At 45.9% G+C, this 22,215-nt stretch overlaps 1 protein-coding gene across 2 annotated transcripts; it reads left to right on the top strand.

Moving 5' to 3' along the window:
• Positions 1 to 1,808: 1,808 nt before the first annotated feature.
• On the top strand, positions 1,809 to 7,180 carry RGS4 (regulator of G protein signaling 4). Of its 2 annotated transcripts, XM_047077218.1 has the most exons (5): positions 1,809 to 1,953; positions 4,848 to 4,952; positions 5,240 to 5,301; positions 5,884 to 6,050; positions 6,492 to 7,180. In XM_047077218.1, the coding sequence occupies exons 1-5, from the start codon at positions 1,910 to 1,912 to the stop codon at positions 6,729 to 6,731; spliced, it is 618 nt and encodes a 205-aa protein (XP_046933174.1). In that variant the 5' UTR covers positions 1,809 to 1,909; the 3' UTR covers positions 6,732 to 7,180. The 2 variants fall into 2 exon arrangements, with proteins under 2 accessions (XP_046933174.1, XP_046933175.1); XM_047077219.1 differs by lacking the exon at positions 5,884 to 6,050 and having other exon boundaries at positions 1,829 to 1,953; positions 6,492 to 6,659.
• The last annotated feature ends 15,035 nt before the right edge of the window (positions 7,181 to 22,215 follow it).

The raw sequence follows: 22,215 nt of genomic DNA on the forward strand, positions 1-22,215 counted from the left end.
TCCCTGGGTCTACCTTCCTTGGTCCGATGGCCTCTGTCACTCTGCATTGCACTGTAGTCCCTTCCACAACACAACCTAGGACAGCCGTCAGCTTCACAAAGAAATTTATGTGTTCTATGGTACACCCCAAGGAAAAGGTGTCCAGTAGCTAATCTAATTTTTTCCCCATTTGCCTTGGAGAAGGCCAGAGAATTTTTCCTATAATTTTACACACATCTTCTAGATGCATACTTCCATATTTCTCTGGCGTCTCCTTGCTCTACTAGCCACGGACCAGGGTAAGGGGGTGGGCAGTGCGGGATGTCTAGGGGTTATGTATGTGGTAGGCAGATTGCTCGTTATCACTCCCCCTTCTATTTTCTCAGGTACCATTGCATCTCACTGGAACCCGTCTATTTTTCACCTTCTCCACTGAAACCATTTGATGTCCCTGCTTCTTATATGTAAAGCACAGCTCACTATATTGCTATGATCAGGAGCCCGTCTACTGAAAAAATGAAAGCTGTTTGGGTCTGACGTAGCAATTAATTCCCTCCTTCCACGCAGTGCCTTCCTGCAAGGTGAAGACCCCTCTGTAACTCTGGTGTGGGTACCAGAGCTACGACTACAGGATGTGAAACACCTGCGTGCTTCTTTGAACATTCAGTCTGTCATATTATGTACAAAAGATACTAATTGTCCAGGTGTCAGAACCACCTGTAGGGTCAAATGTTCTTATGTTCACTCAGAAGCCTGGTAATATGCATGCGAATTACATCTTTTCTTGCCCCTTTCTCTCTCTCTCTCTCTCTCTCTCTCTCTCTCTCAATATCTTGATATACCAGTTTGAAGACCTGAATTCTGTAAGACATAATAACATATACATCTATTTGCAAATAAGAAAGAGGGTGTCTGTAATTGTTCATTCACTCCCTCCTCTGGTCCTCAAGCTGCTGCCTTGCAGCTCTTGGCAGGAGGCATGGACGTATAAGAGACCGTCAGTGCTAGGCTGAGTTCTGTTCCTAGTAAGATTTCTAGAGAAGTATTCCACAGTCAGGCTGATGACAGACGTGGCTAATCCACTTTCCCTAAGGGGAATTTTCTGTGCTGCCGGGCATATAACTGCCTGCCATCCAGCTTTTCCTCTCCACATCCCTGCATGAATGTGACTACCCCCTGGGCAACTTCTGCACACCGCTGCCTGGAAACTGTGCTCCTGCCAAATCCCTTCTGGAAATAGGATGAGCTCTTGGACCACGTGCGATATGCTATTTCTAATGCAAAAAAAAAAAAAAAAAAAAAAAAGGAAGTGCATTGAGATTCGGTCCCAAAGTGAGCTCACCGAGTCTTGCTGCCAGCTTTCCTTCCAGGAGGCAACTTTTCCTTGACATTGTTTTTATATTAGAATGAATACACCTATGTTTCGTAGCATGTGACACTCTCCCTCCCCCTCCCCCTTTTCTAGGAATTCAAAACCCCATACCGACATCGGTAGGGACACTGAGCACATTTTTCTTCTCCTTCCTCCCGCTTCGCAAAAGGTTTCTCCCGGGCTGTTCACTTAGCACGGTCATGCGTCATGTACCTCCCTGCTCATCTCCTGCAGCCGGGGAGGCGGGCGCTGCGGGGCGGGCGGTTTCAGAGCTGCCGTCTGATTGGCCGAGCGGCGCGGAGGGGAGGGGGCGGTTTCAGAGCTGCCGTCTGATTGGCCGAGCGGCGCGGAGGGGGGGGGGCGGTTCCAGAACTGCCGTGTGATTGGCCGGGCGGCGTCGGCTGGGCTATAAAAGGGACCCCGCCAGCCTCGCTAGCAGCTCGCAGATTTCTGACAGCGTCTTCCGCGAGAGGAGGGCCGGGGAGCTCAAAACAGAAGCCGCAGCGCCTCCTGCCTGCCGCCTGTCCTCCCCAGTTTGCGAATCCCACGCCTAACAAGATGTGCAAAGGACTTGCAGGTCTCCCGGCCTCTTGCCTGAGGAGGTAAGATCATTTTCAGCCACTCCCTGCGTTACACTTTCGGGGAGTCTTGCTTGGTTGCTTACCTATACCACATGCCGACCTCGTTCTTTGGAATCAGAAACAGTGTGGTCAGGAGAGCCTTGACCTGCCAGCTTTCCTACGAGACCAGCTGGACACTGTAACTGGAGGAGTGTGCTCCCCAGATGTTGGCACCTGTGTGTTGTTTTATATTGACCTCGGTTTCGAGGACCGTCCCGATCCTCTCACCAAGCTAGTTCGAGGGAAGAAGTGATCAGAGGGTTTCGGACTCAATGCGGTGGTCTGTGATTGTTGTTATTATACTTGAGCATCGCTGGGGTCCGTGGAATCATGGCTCTGAGCTTTCCCGATGGCGGGGGGGTGGGGTGGGGTGGGGGGTAGGTCTTGTTTAGGGAAAGATACCCCAGAAATGAGGCTTGGCTCCAACATGGGCACACTGTGCTTTCTGTGTGGTGCTGCAGTTTCTAACACTCTTTACGCTCTTATAAGCAAGTGTGCCAATACAGTATGAGTTTCAATACTGGGTCCCCCTGCTCTCGCTGCCCCTTCCCCCAGCTCCTGAAATACCTTATGTGAATGGTGGTTGAAAAGTATTGATCCTAACAAATCGTTAAGGGTTCTGTAGAAGATCTCATCCTACTTTTGTCAATGTAGTGTCAATATACTGTCTCTTGATTTAAATAAATAAATAAATAAATAAATAAATAAATAAATAAAGCTACTTCATAGGTCCTTGTATGCCTTTGGCTTTTAAAAAGATAGAAATAAATGCTTTCAGAGAATGCTTGTATATTAGCCAGCTGAAGAAAAAGGCAGAACTGGTGCATATTACATTATTTCATCTTACAGTTAAAGGTAGAAAGTCAGTCTGTAGGTACACCATCCCCCTGTTTCCCTGCAAATACAAATCACCTTAAATTTCAGTTTAGAAGTATCCCAGAAAGCACAATCTTCTGTGCAGTTCTTAGAAGTTTCCCTTTCGAATATTCAGGAGTGTGAAAGAATATTCTTTGTAAAAATACGCTTTCATGGCTGCTTTTACAATGAAGCACCTATGGAACGAATGCCCCTGACCTCCACCATTCCTATCCTGAGCTGAACGGAGCGAATCGTATAGAGCTACGGTTAGCTCATCTATAAAATTACCCTCACAAAATACAGGACTGCCAGGAAAGAGTTACGCTCTGGGAAGGATTTTCGGGGACAGATGAAAGATTGCACGAGTCTGCCCGAGGAGCTAAGGGGAGGTAACCTCTGATCAGCAAGGTGGACGGCTCTTCCCCCTCCTCGCTGGTCAACTGCAAGTTAAGTAGTCCAGTGCTTCGCCCTAGCATCAGTGCCTGAGACTGCAGAAGGGCATGAACTGCTCAAGGTCACACAGGCAGCGCGTGGCAGAGTGCAGATCAGATCTGGTTTCCTGACTCCGGTGACCTCTGAAGTCATGTTGGTTTTCCTGCTTATGGTTGCACTGTGTTGGAAGGACAGATGTCACATACTTGCTAAGCCTACTTCCAACTCTTTATGAGACGACTTGCACTGATTAGTAACTCAGGTCTCATCCTGACCCAGCACACGGAAAGGTGAAATCAGTTCTGTTTGGACCGAATCACAATGTATTTCTATCTTAGAATCACGTGAGCCTTCGTGATTATATATTGGTATCATTAAGGAGGATTTTTGCATCCCCTGGCCAATTGAAGAAGCAGAGGAGGGAAAAATGGGCTTGTAAAGAAGAGAAAATACCATTTTAGGGGCAGTCCATGAACATAATGGAATTCAAACTTTCTGGGGCAACATGCATAGAGAAGCCACTGATCCATCAGAACCTTCCTAAAATGGCTCTTTATCCTTGTGACTTTATTTCTCTCCCTCTCAGGAGGAGCATCTAGCCTCTCACTTCTTTTACAATGACATTTCTCTTTTAACACTAGGTCCTGGCTTTTATAATAAAAGAGATCCAAGCCAAAGAATAATTAACAGAGAGAGAAAGTCGAGCTTAAAAACTTATTAAAAGCTTCTTCTTTCTGAGTGAGTCATGCGCCCCGCCGTCCCCTCGCTTACCTATTAAACAGGGACAAATAAACTGGAAGCTCGGCTCGAATGAGACAATCACTAGCTGCAGTGATGACTCTGGCTTGCTTCCCTTTATGGTTTTTAAGTCTCGGATGCCCTTTATCGTGTAAACGGCCTTACAGTGTAGATATTAGACAGGAGAGCGGCAGCAGCCCCGGAGGATTGCTCTAGAAGCAAGCCCCCCGAAGGAGCTCAGGTTTCGCCAGAGCATCTGCGGTGGCCGCCTCCTCCCCCTGCTGGAGCTGCACACCCCCCTGCGTGGTGTGTATCCCGCTGTGAGAATTGCGGAATTGCTCCGCCCACCTCGTGCAAGGCTGGGACCGCGCAGCCCTTTCCCCTGCGGAGGGGCTTCTGCAGGGCCCTCTGAGGCAGGTGCAAACAAGCGACCCTGGGCCAGAAGGTGGCGTGCCACATTTCACAGTTCCTGCTTGCTTTCTGAGGCCCACAGATCACCTGAAGAGCAGTCACGTTTTCAGCGTGTCTCTATGAGAGGCGCCAAAGCGTTCCATCGGTCAACATGACAGGCGTACAGAAGGGGCTCCTGGCGCCCACTGAGGGTCAGAACTCTGTCGCAGACAGAGCAGGCTGGGCCGTGACTCCGGCCCCGGGTTTTGTAGTGAGTCACGGGCAGAAACAGAAGTGGGATCTCGTTTTCTTGAGAGTTCACGCCACCGTCACCCCCCATCTCCTAAATTAACTGCTCTCCTGTCCCTTTCCTAGTAATGGACTCTTTGAGCTCTGCCACGGGGGCATCTGGTAAAGCAGCTAATTGGCTTTATTCTTTCTCCTCTTCTTCTGTGCAGTGCAAAAGACATGAAACATCGGCTGGGTTTCCTGCTGCAGAAATCTGATTCCTGCGAACATAATTCTTCCCACAGCAAGAAGGACAAAGTGGTGGTTTGTCAGAGGTAAGAGAAAAGGCCTCGGGGAAAACGCATGGGCTATAAACTCTTTAATGTCAGAGATGTTCTATGAGGAAAGAAAGAAGGTATGGTCCTAGTGAAGTGAGATTTGCATTTGAAATTTCCAGGCATTTAGTGGAAAGACTGCCCTCCTCGGCAACAAATCGCATCCTCAAGACGGAAAATAAAATATCCGCATTTTTCTCAGGATCTTAAATTTCTTGCCGTAGTTTTGTATCACAGCATTCAAAGTTATTATTATTATTTTTTTTTTGTCTCTGTAATGTCTCCAGGGTGAGCCAAGAGGAAGTAAAAAAATGGGCTGAATCACTGGAAAACCTGATTAGCCATGAATGTAAGTCTGATGACTTTCTTCCCCCCTAGAATGAGGACACAAGCTCTCTAGATAGCCAAGTTGTCTCCCACTATATTTGATCTAATAGGAATTGCAGAAAGGGTGGGGTTTCCTCTGACTTCCAGACTCGGGGGAATCAGTCTGTTTAAAATTTTCCCGTGCCCTAGAGCGTCGTGATACGTAATGAGAAGTTCGTACGGACCCCATCTCTCTCACCACATGGAAAAAGGGTAGAGGGAAAAAATATGCCAAATATTGATGTTTCTTGCAGAGTCGACCTCAGTATCTCCTTCTCCAACTGACTTTGGCAGTTGGTAGCTGCATGGGCATTTCAGAAACACCATTTTCTGGAATGAGACTTCACACCTTGAGCAAAGAGCACTAGGTATAACTGGGATCCAATAGATATCAAACAGATTAGGGTTACCTGACCCCAAGTGATGCCCCAGAAAGTGGGGAGAGAGGGGCCTGTTTGAGGTCTCCATGCTTTACTCTCTCAAGCACGTTGGCTTTTCCTGAAATATGCTGTCCAGGAGGCCGGTCAGTGTGGTGATGAGTGTGGGTCTCTCTCCCCCATCACAGGTGGGCTGGCGGCTTTCAAAGCTTTCTTGAAGTCTGAATACAGCGAGGAGAACATTGACTTCTGGATTAGCTGTGAAGAGTACAAGAAAATCAAATCGCCCTCCAAACTGAGTCCCAAGGCGAAAAAGATCTATAATGAATTCATCTCAGTCCAGGCCACTAAAGAGGTAGGTCTTCGTGGCAGAGAACTCCCTGGGTCTTGGTGAAATTGCCTACAAGTGGTATTGAATGGCATGGACCTTTAGATGACCCGAGTTAAAGGAAAAGATAGAGCCGTGGAAGAGGTCATTACGGTCTCGACCACCTCAAGTAAATCATCAAGAGAAAAAGCTCTTTTTTTTATCCGGGTGACTTGGATGACCTCCCTTCACGAGTGTTTTGATAAATCTCCCCAATTTGTGAGAAAGAATGAGGGTCGCGCCCTGCCTGCCCAGAAGCAGATGAACCTTTTATAGTCTGTCACTCGCAGGTGCCAGGGTGGCGCGGAATGTTCTGTTTTTCCATTTCTGGGGTATGGAAGCCGCACACTCCTGATTCACTACGAAGCATGCGGCCTCCCGTCCTCCCCAGGGCAGCGTGCCTAATACGTCTCGGCCTTCACCCTGCAGGTAAACCTGGATTCTTGCACCAGGGAGGAGACAAGCCGGAACATGCTGGAGCCCACGATAACCTGCTTTGACGAGGCCCAGAAGAGGATCTTCAACCTGATGGAAAAGGATTCCTACCGCCGCTTCCTCAAGTCCCGATTCTATCTTGATTTGGCCGACTCCTCCAGCGCTGGCTCGGAGAAGCAGAAAGGAGCCAAGAGTCCCGCAGACTGTCCTTCTCTGGTCCCCCAGTGCGCCTGATTGTCACACGGCGCCGGAGGCTGACGTACCAAGACTTCTGCCTGGAGAACCCGAGGCCGAATATTGATCTGTATTAAGCACGAGGGCTTTTAACCCACCTTGTAGCTTAGTGTTCGTGCTGCCTGCCATGTGTGAGTCACTCCCATGTAAGAAGTAGATTTAGTGTTGGTGTTGCGGTGTCCCATCAGGGCAGGACCTCATTCCCGTCCGGTTTTCCCAGATTTCCTTTAGGGTGCCACGTGAGCAAGTACCCACATAATGGCTTTGTAGGGGTGGCTTTTCAAAGACGTGGAGCTCTCTCCTCCCAACGGCTTGACCTCAGGTGTGTTGGTTGGTACATTTCATGTGACATCCACAAGCACATGTATTCTGTTGGCACTTTCTCTAAACTCTAAGTGTTTAGATGAGGTTGACCTATTATGTGTATATGTGTGTGTGTAAATATATGTATGTAGGCACATATATTTACATTTATGCGTATACACATATTTACATATATACATATATTGGCACACACATACATACACATTCTATGTATATGTGTCTATGTATATTACATATATATTTCTGCAAGGAGAGATAGGAAAGACCCTAGGTGCTCATCACTAGAGTGGGTGCACATACTTATATGCACGTTCTGATCCCTGGCCTTTCATCCTGCAATCAAACAGGCAAACAGAACCAGCCGCCACGCAGGCCAAGAAAGGCATGCTAATCTGGGGAAAGTTGATTCTGTAAAACTCCATAGATCTTGCTGGAGAAGCAGCCAAGGGACTTCATGCGTAGTTTACTCACGGAGAGCCTCCCAGATTGAACCGTATTCTAAGGAGCAAGTATCCTAAAGAGTCTTATGCCTGACTGCCGCAGTTCTGTCTTGGGCTGGTTGTTACTAACGGCACTTTCCAGCCCCTGAGCCGCTGGCTTCCCCTTCTTTGACTGGGTGCTTGGTGCATAATTGTTGGCAGGGTTGGTACAGAGTTGGGAGAGAAGGTGTTTGAACTGAAGGAAGAAACGCAGGTGGGGCCTCGCCAGCTCTACCTGCCGGATGATACTGGCTGAGCGAGGGCACAGAAGTTAATAGTTTTATCCTCGACTCTTTTTCCCTCTCCTGACCAAGGTGCTCTCCTCATTTTGTTTTTGCCTGAGGACTTCAGCCATCAGATGAGGCCCCTTTCTTCCCTGGGTGGTTGGTGGTTTCCCCACCGTGGGTCCAGGCTCTGTGCTTGCACCTGGAAACCAGCAGCAAGGGAAGGATTGTATTTTATACAGGGATACCTGTTTGCACAAACTGAAAAGCCCTTGTAAGTTTCTCTTTTGAGCGCAGGATCTTGTTCATTCCATTCCCGAACATCAGGGCTAACAGAGCCTGGGGGTATCTCCTTTTAGGCTCTGAAGACTAAATGAGAGAGAAAGGGGAAAAAGAGAGAGAGAGAGAGAGAAAGAGATCGATTGTTAGAACTACTGTTCGGAACTTTTCAAGGTACATGAAATACTTGAAAATTTCTCATTTATGTTATTTATGATGTTTTGTACAATGTTTTTATTATTGTATTGTTTTATAAATGGGGGTGCAGGATATCACCTGAATTATTCATGAATGGCCAGGAAGTAATTTTCTTCTCATTCTTGTAAAACCACAGCCTCCGAAGCACACACGCACGCCTGCATGCACAATACCGATTCCTCCAGCATAGACGACACACGTGAGCACCTTGTGGCTCCTAAGCCAACAGGCCGGGTCGCAGAATGAAGACACCAGAGTGTGTATATGCAGATCTCACTGTATCGAAGATCTAGGTTTTCTCATTTGAGCCCTTCTTGTCTCTCTCTGGCAGTCCTTGCTTTCAGTGTTCCTAGAGTCCTTCGTCCGTGTCCCTTTTCTCCCACAGTTTTGTCTCTGGTCGACTCCAGGATCCAAACGTGTAACTCCGTTGATCTTGCCCTATTTTAACGGTCATGACTTTCAGATTGTACCTGTGCTCCTGGACTGCTATCTCACACAGGTCCAGAAGGTCGTTCTGAATGAGAAGTAAATTATTTTATGTAATACAATTTTCAAGTGTGTTTTTCAGTTGTATCTGCCTCTCCCTTTATCACCGCTGGCCATGCTGAGCTTACCCGCTCACAGCCCGTGGGCGGAATTCTCCCGTTTGCATGCCTGCTTTTATCATGTGCTCTTAAAGGCCTCAAAGCTGATGCTTCCGGTGAAACCCACGCATCTTAATAACAAGGGTAAATAAATGCTTCAGACAAAACCATGTGCTTGTAAACACATTAATGATCCACAGAGAAGCAGCAGGATGTAGGGGGATGATGGCAGAGGGCTCACATCCAGTCTTTGATTGCTCCCATGCCAACTCTGGAGAAGACAGCAGAAAGTAGATGTTGTCTGCAGTTCCTGCCGCTGCTCCGCCTACCCCTCATCACGGAGCCGGGGCCTTCTTGGCTCCAGGGACTTTGCTAAGAGACTTGGTGCCGCCCTTCCAGGTCCTCGGTAACTGTTCCAGAGATAGAGTCCATCTTTCAGAGCTCCTCGCCTTCTACCTCCGATTATCTGCCCGATGAGAGAAGGTGGGAGCTGAGGAGACTGACAAGGGTGGAGGGGAGCTGTGGATCCCTGAGGGACAGATTCCTGCCCAAACTGCTCAAAAAGCCCTCCCTCCCCCTTACAGATTCCCTCCCCTCGAAAAGAGGTGTAGACTGTTCACATTCACGGTCACGGGTACTATATCCATTATGTCATGAGACCCCCAGTTCCTGAACTGTACTTCTCCCGTTGCGAGGGTCAGCTGACGGGGTGTTGGGGACCACGGATTTTCAACTATTTTGAGGAACAGATCCTTTTCAGGGGTCTGATGAAAATTATGCACCATCTCCTGAGAAAAACACACAGAGGGATCCGAACTTCTCAGAAACATTTAGAGGAAAGCTTTGCAACCTTGCCTCAAGACGCCCAGGGCTGCCCTTTCTGTCTGCCACGTAGACGGGTCAGACTCGCCACAAGGGCCTGGTCGCTGCTCTTGGGTGTAGTACCATCTACCAAGTGTGGTGCAAGAATTCAAGTCACTGCTGTTAGCAAACGTGAGCAGTGTCCTTTCCTTCAGCCTCTACCTTGCTCATCCTTTCTTTCTTTTTGATGGTCGGCCATGAAATAACACATATGTGCAAACTCTTGCTGACCGCCATCAAAGAGCACATTTTAAAAAACCACTCATTATTGCGTATTATGGGCCAGATACTGCCCTAAGCACTTTGCATAGGTAAATAATTTGATTCTCACTCCAACCCTAAGATACAGATGCCAGTCACGGGCATGGCCTCTGTGAAACATCCACCACCTTTTGCCGAAGAGGCGACTACAGGGAATTATGTCCCTTGTCAAGGTCAAACTGCCATCAAGGAGCAAAGCTGAGATCTGACCCGAGTCATCTTTGCCTCCAGAGAGCATGGCAGAGACACGAAGCGCTCACCAGATGCCCACACGCCAAGGGATGAGCAGAGGGTCACTTTCAAGCCTACACGGCTGGGCGTAGGGCCAAGTGCATTTCCATCTCTCTCTTCTTCTCCTCTGGCAACCGTGGGGGATTATATGTTTCAGATTGTATAGCTGCAAGATGAAGGACCCCTTGACTCACTTCAGAATATCAGATGAAGGCCGCCTAGGTGGCTCAGTCAGTTGAGCGTCCGACTTCGGCTCAGGTCATGATCTCAGGATTTGTAAGTTCGAGCCCTGCGTCGGGCTCTGTGCCGACAGCGTGGAGCCTGCTTGGGATTCTCTGTCTTCTCTCTCCCTCTCTCAAAACTGAATAATTAAACTTAAAAAAAAAAGAGTATCGAAGGAACAAGGAAAGGTCCTTGCTGATTTGAGTCATTTATTTCCGAGGCTGTTGGTTGCCGCAGCAGGGCATTGCTTATCCTGGGAAATACAGAGACTGTGTCCCTCATGATTCCGCCCTGTGGTACCTCCATGTGCTTGTCCTTTTATTGCGGGGGTGGGGGGGGCAGGCACATAGGGATGGACTAGGAGACTCATTTATATGAATAGCAGTTTGCAAACTTGACTTTGGAGAAACTTCGCGACTCATGTGCCCCAAGCTGCATTCCGGCACTCCATGTTAATAGTGCTTGAATGTTTAAGATTAGACATGAAATCATAGGAGGATAAAAGAGGGGGAAAGAGGAAAGAAGAAAGAAGCATTTAAAAGGCTGCCTCCGGGGTGCCTGGGTGGCTCAGTCGGTTGAGCGTCCGACTTCGGCTCAGGTCATGATCTCGTGGTCCCTGAGTTCGAGCCCCGTGTCAGGCTCTGTGCTGACAGCTCAGAGCCTGGAGCCTGTTTCGGATTCTGTGTCTCTCTCTCTCTGACCCTCCCCCATTCATGCTCTGTCTCTCTCTGTCTCAAAAATAAATAAATGTTAAAAAAAAATAAAATAAAATAAATAAGCAAAAGGCTGCCTCCACAGGAAAATTCACTATCCATCAGCCTAGGTCCAACACGTGGACCAAAAAAATCGGTAGAGCAAGCCAGCCAGATAGACGGGCTCATGTGATCCACCAAGACCCCAAAGTGCAGTATAAACACCAAGGGGCTCCATTCACTGAGTGCAGAGACTGGATATGAAGCGTGAGTTTACTGGGACACCTGGGTGGCTCAGTCGGTTAAGCATCTGACTTCGGCTCAGGTCACGATCTCAGAGTTCGTGGTTTTGAGCCCCGTGTCGGGCTCTGTGCTGACAGCTCAGCTTAGATTCTGTGTCTCCCTCTGTCTCTCTGCCCCTTCCCCGCTCATGCTCTATCTCTCTCAAAAATAATAAACATTAAAAATTTTTTTAAAAAAGCATGAGTTTACTTAGGCCAGTAGACTGCATGATGGCCACTCAACTGTTCATCATTAAAACCTTTTTTTTTAATGTTTATTTATTTTTGACAGAGAGGGAGAGACAGAGCATGAGTGGGGGAGGGGCAGAGAGAGAGAGAGGGAGACACAGAATCCGAAGCAGGTTCCAGGCTCCGAGCTGTCAGCACAGAGCCCGACGTGGGGCTCGAACCCACATACTGTGATATCATGACCTGAGCCAAAGTTGGACGCTTAACCGACTGAGCCACCCAGGCGCCCCAAAAAACTGTTTTTTTAAATGTTTATTTGTTTATTTTGAGAGAGAGATCTAGAGACTGTGAGTGGGGGAGAGGTAGAGAGAGGGAGACAGGGAATCCCAAGCAGTCTCTGTAGCTCTCAGTAAAGAGCCCAACGCGGCGTTCCGACTCACGAACCGCGAGATCATGACCTGAGCTGAAACCAAGAGCGGGACGCTTAACCAGCTGAGCCACCCGGGGAAACCTTCCAAACAAACGTTGTTTTAATAGGCATTGCTTTCTAGATGTCACACAGAAAAATGACACGAGAAAGGAAGATAACTGGGTTTTGTCCTTTTTGTGCTGTAGAATCGAGGCACAGTTGAGTGAGGTGACTGGGGAAGAGCTCACCTAGGAATGGTGAGCAGTCTTTTAGCTTTTGTGCCCAACGTGATCGTGGCGGAGCTGAGGCCAAGAACCACTGAATTTCTGAAGCACGTGGATGGAAGTCCGCTTGCCTGGCGACAGGACTGCGCTTCCAAAGCGGAGCAAAAACTGAATAGCGGTAGCGCCTCACATTGATGGCGTGCTTATTAATCGCCAAGTTTCTGTGGAGTGCTTTCCGTGATCGAATCTCACCCTTGGACCTAAACTCCACAGTAGATGCGGTGATTGTTGCTCCGTTATGGGTGGAGAGAAGGCAAGTTCAGAAATGTACCCAAGATCATACGTCGAGGAGGTGACAGGGTGTGGGCCAAACCCAGCAGACCGCCGGCAGCACGAACACGTTTCAGTGCTCTAGTCAAGGAGAAGGGGAGAGGAGTGAAGAGAAGGAAGAAGGACTCAACAGGCGAGAGGGGGACTAACAGGAAGAAAGGGAAGTGGGCGGGAGAAGATGTAAAAAGATGAAAAGAGAAAGACAAGGAAGGCGAGAAGGGACAGAAAACGTGAAAGGAAGGAACCTGATGGATGGAGCAGAAGAAACGAAAATAAGATGCATGTTGTAAGGCAGGACCCATTACCAAACCCTCGCCCGGGCCGGCTTCCGGGTGGCTCCCTCCCCAGAGCGTCCTGCACCCTGTCTGAGCTGGGGCAGGTGGAGGTTCTCTCTGGGACTGGGGAAAAGGGGTTTGGGACGCCGGGTCAGCTTCCTCTCTAAGAATTACTTTCCTGTTTCCTCTTTCTCTTTCTAAATTTCCCAGACCCAGAGCAAGTCTTAAGAAAAAAACCCCAAACCCTGAAGGAAGGGTTGAAAAGGATAGAAAAACAGCTCCACTCTCTCCTGGCTCCAGCGCACCCCTGCTTTGGGGTGACCTTGCACAGGGACCACACATCATTTAGCCTTAAGGGTCACACAGCGACAGGACCCCCGACGGAAACAGGCATTTGGCTCTTGGTCCTGGTCCCCTGGCTCCTGCCCCCCCCTCTGGGAAGGAAGCCGACGATGACCGCAGGGTCTAGGTTAAAGGCAACTGCCCCCCGCAGGAGTCTAGTCAGGACACCGGCAAGTGAAAATTAGCAGTGAGTCCGACCGTGGGAAGTAGGCAGTGGTGACCTCTTGAGAGCGACTCTCCAGGGTGGACTGTGGGGGCGTTGCTTTTGAAGAAAGGCAAGCAAGAGTTTTGTCGATTCTTTAGAAGGATTGTTTGTAAATTTCCCAGATTTTTTCCACCGATCCATCTGGCCTTCGGGTAGCTGTCTTCTCCCGGGACAGTATCGCCCTGAGATGTGCCCTCAAGAGCAACCACAAATCGTGGAAAGTAGATTCCAGCCGTTTCACGTCACAGACAAGGCCGGCTCGTTTCTCCTCCGACCGCCATCTCTGTATCCTCTGCCTCCCGCGTCTTTTCCCGTCTCTCCTCTGGGGGACTTGGTACTTCCTGCTATCCTTGCCTCGTTGCAAATGACTCCACACTTTGGAGCACTAGAAAGGACAGCTGTTAGAGCAGTTGGCAAGTTCTAGATCAGTTCTTCTGAAAGAGCAGACCTAGGCCAGTCTATGTCCCCGACATGGCCTAGTAACTATGTCCCCGACATGGCCTCAGAAAGAAGGCTCAAACCTCAGACCACGCCTCCGCCCCTTGAGTAACTTACGTTTCCTAAGGAAGCAGGCTATCGATTCGTGCATTCTTCCGAAGTCTGAGGTGGGAGGAAGGGGAGTGTGAGAGGCGTGGAAAGTGTGAGTAGAAGAGGGAGGGCTTCTCTCAGGTTGGGGCCAGAGGCAGGAGCCCTCAACCTTGTCCAGGCTTAGAATGACCTGGGAGCATTTTACCCCTCCCCAAACCAATTAATCAGAGTCTCTGGGGATGGTGTTTGGTGCTAGGTATTTATATAGCACAGCAAGGCTGACAGCCAATGGTTCATAGGTGACCAGTGAGAAACGTTCCGTATACACTGAGGCCAAACATGTTAGAGACCCTCAGACACGGTGGTTCTTAAACTTCAGGTGCATCAGAATCTCCTGGAAGACTTCTTCAAACACAGATTGCTGAGCCCCACCCCCAGAGTTTCTGACTCAGTGGGTCTGTGACCACCAGGCCCAACATTTGCATTTTTAACAAGATCCCGGTGACGCTGATAATTGCTGATCTGGGACCACACCTTGGCAGCCGTTGGTCTATCCTTCCCCAGCCAATCGGCTGAGGCCACGACCCTTCCCCAGCCAATCGGCTAAGGCCATGATCCCTATAAAACCTTTGTGCTCTTGAAACCCGCTCTCTCTCTCCGGTATCTCACGGCTGCGTCGCTGCAGGTAGGGGATTGAGCTCGAGCTAGCTCGAATAAAGGCTCTTTGCTTTTGCATCGGCCTCGGCTCCCTGGTGGTCCTTGGGGATCACCAATTCCGGGCATAACACTTCTTCCAATTCGTATCTTGGAGACGCCTTCCCTTGCATGGGGTCCTTTGAACTGGAAACTGCAGAATCACCCCCAGTTCTTTCTCACTCCCTCTACACGCCCAGTAGTTCCCCAGCTGCGCAGAATTCTCCTGGGTGAAATGCCTCAAAGCCTGCTCCTGCCTCTCCGCTGGCGTGACCCTGGCAGGCCCTTCATCCAGGTCACCATCCTGCGCGGTCGAGCTGATCGCCTTGGCCTTACTTCTGCCCTCTCCGCCACCAGCCTGATACCCTCTGATTCACTCCACGAAAACCGCCCGTCAGCTCTGAGATGCACATTTGACCTCCCACTCTCCTGCTGAAAATCGGCCGTGGTCTCGACCCAGTAGGCTGGTATTCGAGACTCTGTATGATTTTGAACTCTCTCTCGCCTTCTGGCCTCATCTCCGACGATTCCGCCTCTGATCCGGCCGTGACGATTTGCACGTCCTGATGGGCCATGTTGTTAATTGCCTCTGTCATTTTTTAAGCCAGTCTTTCACCTCTCTCCGTCCAGCAAACTCCTACTGTTTGTTTTAAACTCAGCTCAAGACCTATCCACAGTGAGAAGCCTCTGTTGTCGAGCATTCCCTGTGATATTCTGACATGCTTTCTTTGTTCCTAGCCCAGTGGCTTGTAACCACGGACTTGTGTCTCCTAAACTACACCGCCAATTCCTCAAGGTTACCGACCACGTCTCACATGATTTGAGAACCCTTGCACCATGTAATGAACCTAGTACATGGAAGGTGACTGTTGACCGAGTGACTGCCTTCGGGTTTACATACTCCCGGATGCAAACAGGGATGTGACCCATCAGACCCTTCCCATGTCCCGAACACTTAGTGCGTACTGAGTGTTTACATGGCCCGATCTTCTCAGGCTTTGCCGTAATCTTGCCATTTTCCTCTTGGAAAATGCAGGGGTATTTCTCTCAGCCTTGTGCTAGGAAGCAACCAGAGTAAGAAGGAGCTGGTTGGAGCTGCTTTACAGAGAAAAGAAGATTTCAAAGAAGAAGCTGCTAGAGTGTGGACAGTGTGTGTCTGTATCTAGTCTGTACCTACAGCTAAATATACGTACATTATGAATGATTTTACATGCAATTGAAATTAGTATGCTTCTTTACGCATACAATCTTCTCATTTATTTTTTTGTGTATTTATTCATTTTTGAAAGAGAAAGCATGAGTATGGGAGGGGCAGAGAGAGCGGGGGAGGACCTGAAGCGGGCTCTGTGCTGACAGCAGCCAGCCCGATGCGGGACTCGAACTCACCAACCCTGAGATCACGACCTGAGCTGAAGTCAGACACTCAACCGACTGAGCCACCTAAGTGCCCCCAACCTTCTCATTTATATCCACAGCAGAAAATGGCGAACATTTATTCTTTACTGTCTGCTAATATAACTCTCTATGTGTATCAACTTATTTATTGTATGTGACAACCCCATGGTGAAGAGGCACTGAAGTTTATCACTCTCCTTTTCTAGATGATAAACTGAGGCACAGAAAGGCAAGCATCTTGCCTAAGATCACATGGCTCATAAGCCGAGGAGCCAGGAGTTGGTCCCAGAACAATGTGGCCCCAGATCCCGTGCTCTTTGCTACGTCTCTCACACCAGCCCGGAACTCTGTCTACTTGGTGATCACCCAGAAAAAGTGGATCCGTAGACCACTCTTCCCTCAGAAAAATGTTTCTCCGAAAGCTTCTTCTTCTAATCTCACGTATTTCGTGGTAGGTTCCTATTTCTGCTTGTCTCTTCTATTACTTATAAAATTTGAATGGCTCGCTTCCAACTAACATCGCATTCCGGGTTTCCTTCAGACCCTTCTCCCCTGACCAGACAAGATTCTCTTGTCGATGGAGAGTCAGGACTCCTCCGACCAAACTAAATCTAGACCAGCGCTGTATACGTCCCTGCATAGTTAGCTAGCTCAGCTGCCCCCTTAATTTCTACATCCCCACTGATGTCTGGACTCTGTCCACGGAAGAATTGTAGATGGCAGGTGGAGTGGGGTCCGCACTGATCAGGGAGTGCCGTTCCCTGATGTATGGCTCATTCGGCACACTGAGAGTTGAAAAGTTGGGAACTGTATGACTTCAGCACTAAACATAAGCACTGAAAATAGGCCCCTGGCACTATTTCTTTTTCAGGATGAGATACTACAGGAAATTTGAGTCCAGTGAATAACCTTAAGTAGAAATAGGAAAACCCATACAAAGCACAGGGAAAAATAAAAGCAAATGGAAGAAAAAGTAAAGGTAAGTGTGTAAGGTCATATATATATATTTTTTAATTTTTTTTTATTTTTGAGAGAGAGAGCTAGAGTGTGAGGGAGGGGTAGAGAGAGAGGGAGACTGAGGATCTGATTCGAAGCAGGCTCCATGCTGACAGCCGCAAGCCCGATGTGGGCTTATAAACATGAGATCATTTATATGTTGAACTTATAAATCATGAGATCATGACCTGAGCCGAGGTCAGTTAACCGACTGAGCCACACGGGCACCCACATATTTTGAAGTAATAGTAACAGCTTTGACTTAACAAGCGTTGACATTTAACTTAGCACTGGGATTTGTGCTTTACATGTGTTACCCCACTTAACTCTTCCCGTATTTCCACTTTGCAGATTAATAAAGCTATTCAGAGTTGAGTGCGCTTGACGCATTCATCCACAGTCTCACCGCCAATAAGCAACAAACTCGGGTAAGATAAGGTCAGTTTGAATCCAGAGCTCTTTGGGTCTTAATGATTCAAAAAGACTCTTCCCCCAAATTGTACTATTTTCAATAACCACCTCAGAATGGCTCTCTCATAAAGGGATTCCAGCAGTTGAGGGTGATTTTATGTGAAATTTTACCCAGCTGTAGATAACTGATCTGGGGCCAAAGAAAACTCTTGTCTGAAGCAGACACTGGGGAAGCTTAATATTAATGACAGATTCCAGGCTCCAACGCCAATGATTTGGTGTTTGGGGGATGGGTACCTTACAAAAATCTACATTTAACACTCCGATAATCAGTTTGGAAATCACTGACCTAGGGGACCCGGCCCGGAACCAGGGATCTGAGGTTGTGTATCGGAGAAGTCAGCTCCTACGACTCTCTGTATCTTAGTTTCCCCATTGGCAAAATGAACTAAATAACACCCCTCCCCCCCATATGACCTGGACACAGAAGCTATGCAGACAGAGCAGCCTCTGTGGAGCCCCCGAGATGAAAGCAAAGGGCCTTCTACTCAGTAACTTCCCTTGATAATGACAGTCAAACATAAGATATTAAACATAGGCCATGCTGGCTCATTTAACATTCATACCTACCTGCGAACTATATATCATGATAAAAATTAAAATTAAAAAAAAAGTTTTTGATCTTTTTCTCACACTATATACAAAAATAACTTTTGTATGTTAAATGTAATGCAAAAGTATTAAAATATTAAAATAATATTTATTTATGCCCTCCTAGTTTACCTTTTTCTTATCCATATACTATAGATTTGTTTTAAAATATAATTTAAATAGAATTTTTATATCTAGTTGATAATTTTCTTTTAACTATTTTAGTAGAATATGCATAGATTCTTTTGCTGATATGTTTGATTCATTTTTACCACTTTTTGGGAGTTTTCTGTCTCACTATTTTCTCCCTGCTTACTTTTTCTCATTTTAATTATTTTCCCATTTATTATTTTATAAGTTAAATTTTCTGCTTAATTATTTTAGAGGTTACTCTGTATACTTTAACATGCAACATAACTAAGCCAAACATTAATTAATAGTTTACCCCTTAACTGGATATTACAAAAACCTTAGATTATTTTGACTTTGATGAGGTCTGTCTCAATTTATATGACATTGCTGTCCATTACTTTAATTTTATTTTTTAAATACCTAAAATTTAATATTAGTTTTCCTGAACAACCAATATTTATTGCATGCCAGGATTTTTATTCATCATGCCTTTTGCGGGGGGAGGATTATTTTCCTTCTGCTTAGTATAAAGCCCTCAGATTTCCTTTAGGGAAAATCTGTGAAAGTCATACTCTAACAAAAAGAAGTTTTTTGGCCTAAAATTGTGCTTATCTTACTCTCATTCTTCCAAGAAAATCTCATTGGGAACATAATTTTAATTGGATGTTTATTTCTCCTTAACTGATGAAAGGTAATACTCCATGAACTTTGAGTCCATTGCTGTGGTTGGAAAGTCAGCTATAAGTGTAAGAACTTTTTCCTTTGTGGATAATCTGCTTTTTCTTTTTTTTTCTATCTGCCTTTAGATTTCCCTTCGTCTTCGATTTTTTCCTCGTTGTAGATTTATTCATTCCATAAGAAATTACTCCATAAAAATACATTCCATGAGAAATAATATAAGACATGCTCACCTATAGATAAAACCTTTAATTAATTTTGGGAAATGCTCAATCGCAATGTATTTGACTATTGGTGATTTCCCCATTATCCCTCTCATATTCTTCAGGAACTCCTCAGACATGTTGATCTTTATATCTTATATTCTGTGCCTCAACTCTCCCTGTGGCATTTTGAATAATTTCTTCAGAACTGTCTTCCAGTTTACTAATTATTTCTCTTCCCAGAATTGTTCAATGATTTGTTGAAACCAATTTGTTCATTTTGCCTTGAAAATTTTATTATTTTAACATATTTGCATTTACATGTGACATACAAATTTTATTTTTGTATATAGTGTATTGAGAGAAAAATAAGAAAAAGATGTAAAATAATCTTTTATCTGTGATAAAACTGAATACCCAGAATACCAAAGATGCAATAACAAGTTATTAAAATTAATAAAATTTGGTCAAGTAACTTGCTCTGTATTTCAAATATTGATAACCTTTTCTTCCTTCTACCAATGAGTTCTTAAAGATGGAAATAAAAAATATCCCACTTATTATATTTAACAATACATTTAACAATAAAATACACATATATTAATAAAACCATAAACATTTTAATAAGTATGTTAATCAAGAAGCCAAGAACTTAATACCATTTTGAAAGTAAATTTTCCCTATATTCACCTATACATGTAATGTAATCCCAATGAGATGTTTCTGGAATTGCATCAAATGTTCCCGACTGTCATATGGAAGGAGTAATGTCAAGAAAGTGGACCAAAAAAAGTATGAAAAACAAGAACAGTGAGGACAGACTTGTCCTACCAAATAGAAGATATGATGTGACTGTACTCATATCATTAAAAATTAATCTAACTTTAAGAATGATGAGAAAGAGCAAGAGAACACAAACTACTGAATTATGCCCAACGTATAGTTCATTTACATAAAAAACCATAGCTCTTATATCTCATTTCAATAGGAAAAAGATGAATTATTTCAATAAATGGTGAAGCTACAGCAGGCTACTCATTCTGCCATCCATCTTACAATCAAAAGGGAAACTCAAGGTCTCCAGGGTTTAGAAATGTTCTCAAAAAGAAAGTCAGTTTCAATACTTGCTGATGTTTCTCTGGATTAACACTTTTACTTTGTTTCTTAGCTTTTGAAAATTCCTTATTTTCACAACTCAGTGACGTATTTTGTAAAGCTTATTTCTTTTTTTTTTTTTTTTAATTTTTTTTTTCAACGTTTATTTATTTTTGGGACAGAGAGAGACAGAGCATGAACGGGGGAGGGGCAGAGAGAGAGGGAGACACAGAATCGGAAACAGGCTCCAGGCTCTGAGCCGTCAGCCCAGAGCCCGACGCGGGGCTCGAACTCACGGACCGCGAGATCGTGACCTGGCCGAAGTCGGACGCTTAGCCGACTGCGCCACCCAGGCGCCCCTGTAAAGCTTATTTCATATGTCGTTCGGCACTTGGCACGGTTCCCGTGGCAGATTTGTTCGGGATATCTGGTCCACCGTTGGAGACTACACATACAGCCTTTTACCGGAGCCTGTGGGCTTAAGAGAGTGTGAGGCAAAACAGTCGAAGGCACGGACCTAAAGCAGACGGTGCGTTTACAGCCAGGAGCATTAGTGCGGTGGGGAAAGTTGGGTTGAGGTTTTTCTTGATTATAAGTTTATGTAATTGATCTATTAGGACAAAAAGTAAGCTAAAGATGGCTGTGGCCTGTGAGCAGGTTAACACGGGCTGAATGTGCTCCACGTGTCAATGAGGACAGCGGTGAATATGCATATTTCAGGAATAGATAAAGGAGTCTCTGGTCCGAATAAAGATGAGTGAATGCTACTTGCTATAGTAAAAGTTTGGAAACCTACTCTAAAATTTTACATCCAGAAAGACCCAGAGGTAGGAAGAGATGGTAACTGGAAGTAAACTCATTCTCTTCTTGTTATCTTCGATATTCTGTTCCCTCTTCTCAACCTGGTTACACCTTCTGTCACCTTCCTTTTTCAAATTCCTATCTGTATTTTCTAGTCCAAGTGAAGTCTTGTCTTTCTAGAAAAATGTGAATGATCCTTACTGTTCTCAGTGATTCCCTTCTTTATCCCCAATGTATACAACTTTGATAAAAGTCAGTGCTATGCTGCCTTATGTTATTCTTCGACATTCTCCCAAATTCTTGGGGTTTTTTTTTGTTCCTCTAAAAAAAAAGAGTAAGGCTTTTGAAGGCAGATCTCACATGGAAGATTTCCTCTATGTATCCCATAACCCTAGAGACTAGTGATGAGCAAATATTTTATATATGTCACATATTCACAAATAGATAACTTGAAAATGTAGTGTTAATTAAGGTGTTTCTCATGCAAATACCAGAACTCATCTGGGACATATCTGTTTCACTACAGAACTCTATTTTTTAATGTAATCTTATTTTTTAATGTTTATTTTTGAGAGAGACAGAGACAGAATGCGAGTGTGTTAGGGGCAGAGAGGGAGACACAGAAGCAGAAGCAGGCTCCAGGCTCTGAGCTATCAGCACAGAGCCCGACGCGGGGCTCGGACTCACGAGCTGTGAGATCATGACCTGAGCCGAAGTCAGACACTCAACCGACTGAGCCACCCAGGTGCCCCTCACTACAGGACTCTTTAAACCTTGCAGCTCTGCCATATTGTTTTCTGGAAAAGCTAACACAGGATCAGAGTAAATGTTCAATAATGTTTGCTTGCTGAATAAAGGGAATTGAATGCAAAAAAAAGAAGAAGAAGAAAAGAAAAGAAATAACAAAAGAGAATGAGAGAGAAAGGAAAAAAATAGAGGAGAAAAAGAAGGAAGGAAAGGAGGAAGGAAGGAAGGAAGGAAAGAAAGGGAGAAGAAAGGAAGGAAAGAAAGGAAGGAAGGAAGGAAGGAAAGAGGGAGGGAAGGAAGTGTATAATTCCTTATACGCTTGTGAAAATAAAATTTCAGAGAAAGGACTGGCATATTAGGGAATAAGGAAACTAATATAAGAAAATAAGACTACATGAGGGGGGTATATTTAAGTCAGAAACATAATGTGCTTGGCAACACTTTGGTGCTCAAATGAACACACTGATTGCCCAGTCAGTTAAATAAACATTAGACACAGTTCAAGTAAGAGATGTTGTCCGAGAGCCAGCTTTACTGGAAAAGG

This window comes from Lynx rufus, unplaced genomic scaffold (assembly GCF_022079265.1).
Source record: "Lynx rufus isolate CCGP_SWC_20201006 ecotype Redwood Valley unplaced genomic scaffold, mLynRuf1.p SCAF_15, whole genome shotgun sequence".
In the NCBI taxonomy this organism is placed as follows: Eukaryota; Metazoa; Chordata; class Mammalia; order Carnivora; family Felidae; genus Lynx; species Lynx rufus.

Coding starts and splice junctions, on each gene's coding strand:
- RGS4 (XM_047077218.1), top strand. CDS start 1,910: ATGTGCAAAGGACTTGCAGGTCTCCCGGCCTCTTGCCTGAGGAG. Junction 4,953..5,239: donor AAAGTGGTGGTTTGTCAGAG/GTAAGAGAAAAG, acceptor TAATGTCTCCAG/GGTGAGCCAAGAGGAAGTAA. Junction 5,302..5,883: donor AAACCTGATTAGCCATGAAT/GTAAGTCTGATG, acceptor CCCCCATCACAG/GTGGGCTGGCGGCTTTCAAA.